General features: G+C 45.1%; 1 protein-coding gene across 1 annotated transcript; it reads left to right on the top strand.

Annotated features, from left to right (window-relative positions):
* Positions 1 to 704: 704 nt before the first annotated feature.
* cited4b (Cbp/p300-interacting transactivator, with Glu/Asp-rich carboxy-terminal domain, 4b) lies at positions 705 to 3,631 on the top strand. Its single transcript, XM_030072588.1, has 2 exons — positions 705 to 926; positions 1,904 to 3,631. Exon 2 carries the CDS (start codon positions 1,913 to 1,915, stop codon positions 2,666 to 2,668), a length of 756 nt encoding a protein of 251 aa, XP_029928448.1. The 5' UTR covers positions 705 to 926; positions 1,904 to 1,912; the 3' UTR covers positions 2,669 to 3,631.
* Positions 3,632 to 5,530: the final 1,899 nt, after the last annotated feature.

Below are 5,530 nucleotides of genomic sequence, written 5' to 3' on the forward strand. Positions count from 1 at the left end.
GCACACAAACACTCAGCAGTAGCTATAGTGTTGCTGCAGCCGGCGTGGCCTAGAATAGCACGCAGGCTACATTCCACTGCCCTCCCTCCGCTCCCTCGCTCAGGCAAATGCACAGCAGACTGGTGGGTCACATGGACCAACAGTGATCTTGGAGATGAAGTGTAACATACACACAGCAGCGGGTAACACACATGCTCACATGCTACATATGCACACACAGGCCGCACAGATCAGTGGGTGCAGACAAGTTGTGAACATGTATGAGTACATGCCAGTATTACACACACACACAAAGGCATTCATGCTTACATACAGGCTGGTATGCTTGTTTTATATGCACACAGCCACATGTAAACATCTTCCCCAAGCCAAAACACATATCTTGCAATTGCATAAGCATTATCTATCTATCTATCTATCTATCTATCTATCTATCTATGAAATGACTGAAATATGATGAAGTGTTGGTGAGTCCCCCTGTCTTCAAATGCAAATACAAGAGCAACAGTTACTGAAGAAGACAAACCAGATGTCCAAAAAACCAGAGACAGTGGGGAGGAGGGTATTTAAATTGGATAGTGTGTCACAGTTCTCCAACAGCCCTTTTTTTCTACGCCCATGCACAATTATATTAAGTAGGGCCAATAGGAACAAAGAAGAGGCAGGACCGAGGCTCCACCTCTCCCCGACTGCCTTCCTCTGAGCTTTTTAGATGTACATAATCCCTGAGTTGACCCAGAAAATAGGCAGTCGTTTCAAGATCTGATGCGGCAGTCTTTGTGCACACCGTCCCTGCTTGAGCATGAAGCGTAACCCTGTGGAATACATACAGTAATCCGGAGGAGCCTCGCCTTGCAGACCAAAACTGTGAAATAAGACGGAGCCGCAGCAAAGTCGCGCAACTTTGTGAAACGTAGCGGACACGGGTAAGTGATTTTTATCGGATTTATTTGTTGGAGAAATTGGGGTTTGTGGTCTGTGGTGGTCTCAGGGGCTGCTGCTGCTGCTGCTGCCGCTCCATTGTTTGCATTCCCTTGTTTAAAACTCGGGAATGAAAAAAGGATAATAACAGGCTACAGTGTTGCTAATAATATTGGATACGTACACCGGACCGAGTGGAAGGAGTGTATAAAAACGTGGAGTCTTTGTTGTTGAATTTTACGAAATTTGGTGATTCAGCTGTTGGGGATGTTGCATGATGTCAGTGTTCTTTGTTGCAACCTTACGTGCGTAAAATGTAACCGACAGTAGACATTTTTCTGTCTCAACTGACATGCAACATAGATACTGTATGCTTTAAGCGATGCGTTATGTGAGGCACGATTGTCCTGTTTTCTCGACCCAGTCATGCATGAATTATCCAGCTGAAAAAAAAAAAAAAAAAAAAAAAAAAATGTATCCTAACAACGTACAATGTTACCTGGATTGCAACCTGGGCGTTCATTCCGTGGAATAAAGAGGGGGAGATTCTAACAAGTCTCAACACAAGAATAAGCTTTTCAGTGTTCGCCAAAAGGCAAAACAAGACTGTAGATTTTTTTTTCCTTCTTCAGGAAGCGTCCTTGGTGGCGTGACTTGTGGTGACATTGTGGCATTAGAGCTAAATTGATATTTATATTGATGTTTTCGTTCCATTTCAATTAAGGTGAAGAGTTTTAATTGCTGTGGTTTGACTAAATGCCTTGCACTGCCCATCTCATGCACAGTAGGGCAACATCAACACTATTTTTGTGTATCTTAACCAGGTTGATGCTGGTTCACACTGATGGACAACTTGATATACACATGGCACACCACTATTACTCCAGCACCCCAACCATGTTCTCACGGTTGCCAAAAATATTGTATGCCCAATGCATTGTCTGAGAAGCACATCCTAACTGTGTCCCCTCTATGCTCATAGACAGGAGGCATGGCTGACCATCTGATGATGCCCATGAATCACAGCTCAGCGGGCGCTAGTCTCCACGGTTACAGGATGGGCATGAACGGTGGCCTGCAGGCAGGTCACCAACAGCATGCCAACCAGCCAGGCATGCGGACGCTGCCCAATGGCCAGATGATGCATTATGGCGGCGCCCAGGCTAACATGGAGGCGGCCATGAGGCAGCGGCAAGGCATGGTGGGAGGACCCATGAATGGACAGCTGAATGGGGCCCAGATGGGTCACCACCAGATGACCTCTGGAAACATGATTTATAATGGCCAGCCGCAGCAACAGCAGCATCATCCCCAGCAGCAGCAGCATCACATGCATCCACAGCAGCACCAGCAGCAACAAGCCCAGCACCCGCAGCAGCAGCAGCAACAGTTCATGAACGGAGGGCTAACATCCCAGCAGCTCATGGCCAGCATGCAACTGCAGAAACTCAACACCCAGTACCACGGACACCCGCTGGGGCCTATGGGCGGGAACCACATGGGCCCCACGACCCAGTACCGCATGAACCCGGCCCAGCTGGCTAACATGCAGCACATGGCTGGACCCGCCTTGGCTTTGAATGGCATGGACGCGGACATGATCGACGAGGAGGTCCTGACCTCCCTGGTTATGGAGCTGGGCCTGGACCGGGTGCAGGAGCTGCCAGAACTCTTCCTGGGCCAGAATGAGTTTGACTTCATCTCGGACTTTGTCAGCAAACAACAGCCCAGCACCGTGAGTTGCTGAGAGGACCCAATCAAGAACTCTGGAGAAGGGACATGGACGGAGACAGAAGAGTGAGAATTGTCCAGGATCGATGACAAGTGCTCAACTCTTCACTTTTTATTTTTTGAGCACCGCCCGGTACAACTAAGCCAAGTTGCAGTGCTGGGTGTGTAAAAGAGACGCTAACTCTGGATAGCCACAGTGAATGCACAATGCTCAAGTCTCGCATGTGCTAGTGGCCAGAGGGTGGTTGGCCTAAGGCCCAGTTCCACCTCTCCCGTCTCCTGGACATGAATGTAATAAAGTAATGCTGAAATTCTCAGAAGCCACTCTGAACAATGCTATGACACTGTGTAGCCTCCACACCTGGACTTGGACATGGCAGTTTATCAGTAAAAAGGTGCATTTATTTATTGCTGTCTGAGGAAAAATAATATAGAAACGCCAACAGGGATTCTCCATTTTGGGAATCAAGTGGTTTTAATTTTTTTTTTTCTTTTTTCTTTTCTTTTCTTTTTTTTTGGAGGTGGGGTGGACTGGGGAGAAATTTGAAATTAAGTTCTCTGTTCTTGTATTTTTCCCCATTCCATTCTGGCCTGGTATTAGAAATAAGCTCAGATGACAAGGTCGTCTAAGAAGAGCTTGGATTTTCCTAACACAAAACTGAGACGAGAGAGAAGTACAATGTTATCTCATGCATTTGAATGGGAGTCTCATCCAAATTTTAAATGGTTCACTTTTGGATTTGGAAAAGTGCTGCCTTTTAGATGTGATGTTCTCAAAATCTACTGCTTGTGCTGTATGAAGCTGTATAACTCCAGAAATGTCCACACTGTTGTGTTCTATTGGAGATGTAGAACCGCCTTAATCGCGCAGATTCTTATTTATTGGTTGTTTATATTGTCCCCTTTTTTTGTGGTCAAGATGGGGGGATGGTCTTTGTGAAAAGGGTTTTGGGGATCAATAAAGATGGCCTGGATAGAAGTGTGGCCTGCTTTTCCATTCATTGCACAGCTCTTCCCCCAGGCATTGGAGAGCTAGCTAAGTGCTTAGGTTAACCTGGGGGTGAAGGGAAGCCTCCATTCCTTTCAAGTCTAGGGATGAAACGTTTAAACAGATACAATATTTATGTTTTTTGGAAAGGATATATAGGTCTGTGCACTCCACTCCAGGTCTCCTGGGTTTTCAGTAACTTATCTCTCCTTGATTTACTGTTCTCAAAGCTAACATAAGGCACAGTACTACTGATAGTCATGATTGACACACAAGGTGGTGTTTACTTGTGACTTTTGCCATTTATCTAAGATTAGCAGTATTTGATTGAGGTATGGAATAATTAAAATAGCATCTGATATGACATCTCAGGCAGTTACATCCAAAGAGGATTCAGATTTCTATTCCTGGGTTTCATTCTTGGTAATTTACCCAAACAAATGCCATGGATTGACATTACAGATACTGGCTGTTACAAAATGATTATATTATGATAAAATACTCCTGGTAAACGTTGGGTCGCTGATACAGAGCAGCAGCTGAAGACCATTGGGGTCTATATAACTCCTGTTTACATGTCTTTACTTTGCCGTGTGTAAAGGGTTGTGTGTTTGGATGGGGGAGGTGAGACTGGCTAGAGAATGCTTACCTTGATGGGGGTTTAACTGACTTAAGGCTTGTAAGCCCTGCCTCACTGACATTTGTTACCTTTTCACAGCTAGCACAGTGGGTGGTCAGAGAAAACGGAATAGTTAGGGAATATTGGCTGCCATCAGTACATTTGAGCAAACTACAAAGTCAAAAGCTCCTCTCCATTTTAAGCCTTAGCCAGCTGGTGTAAAACAATACTCTACATTCATTTCTTCTTCATTTAGCTGTATTCATTATTAAATGAGGGTAAAGAGAGTCTCTGGGGTGGCTGAGTTTGTTGGATTGTTCTGTGCCTCCAGGCTATGAAACGTTTGATTGAGGTCATGTTGGGAATGTCATCACCATATTTAGCTCTCCACACTGTCAACACAGGCATCTATAGCAACATCATGAGTAACAAGGGAAAAATGAGAGCACTATTGTCACCCTCAACCAGAAATAGCGCCTGCTGATTGCTCAGTTTTTGACTCAACCTCCATCCTAAAAGAGGCGTCATCTATTTTCATTTGTCCAATTGTGCAATGTCAGTGTTTTCTCAATACCACATTTTAACATGCTATCATGGAGATGCATGATTTAGATTGTCCTGAATGTCCTTTTACACTTGCTTCAAGTACCAGAAACTCACTTGAGGGTGTGCAAGTTTTTTTGTGGCTTGTGAAGAGAAAGGCTCTTAAGTAGGCCAAGTGTGTTGGCACAGTGCTTCGTAACGGTTGCAGCAGGTCCTATGCCCAGTACCAATCTGGTGAGATGGTCTTTCTGGAGGGCCAAGAGCGGCACATGGGGCATGTTAAAAGAATCCTGCATCCACATATATCTTATAATTGTGTGCTATACTCCGAGGTCCTTGTTTAGCACCAATTAAATGCAGAGTTTTGTTTCCTAATCAGTGCGACTGCATAATGGAATGGACCACAACGCCAAACAGCCCTGTTTGCTCTCCCAATCCCTTGTTATGACTGCTGCCTGTCTCGCAGAGGCCAGTCTAGACGCAGGCTAAGCAGGGTGGGACACATCGAGACGTTTACAGTTAGTTCTGTTTTTCTCTCGTTCTCTTGTTTTCAGCCCACCCACAGCAACTGCTGAAAGCAACGTTGTCTTCCTGTGGCTGGTTGCTGTTTTCTCACTATAAGTCAGAAGCCCAGAAGCCACATTCTGATAGAGAAACAGACAGGCAAAGCGAAAGAGAGAAAAAAAAAAAACAGTCGAGAAAAGGAACTAGAAAACCCAAGGATTTCT

The sequence above is a fragment of the Myripristis murdjan genome, chromosome 16 (assembly GCF_902150065.1).
Source record: "Myripristis murdjan chromosome 16, fMyrMur1.1, whole genome shotgun sequence".
In the NCBI taxonomy this organism is placed as follows: domain Eukaryota; kingdom Metazoa; phylum Chordata; class Actinopteri; order Holocentriformes; family Holocentridae; genus Myripristis; species Myripristis murdjan.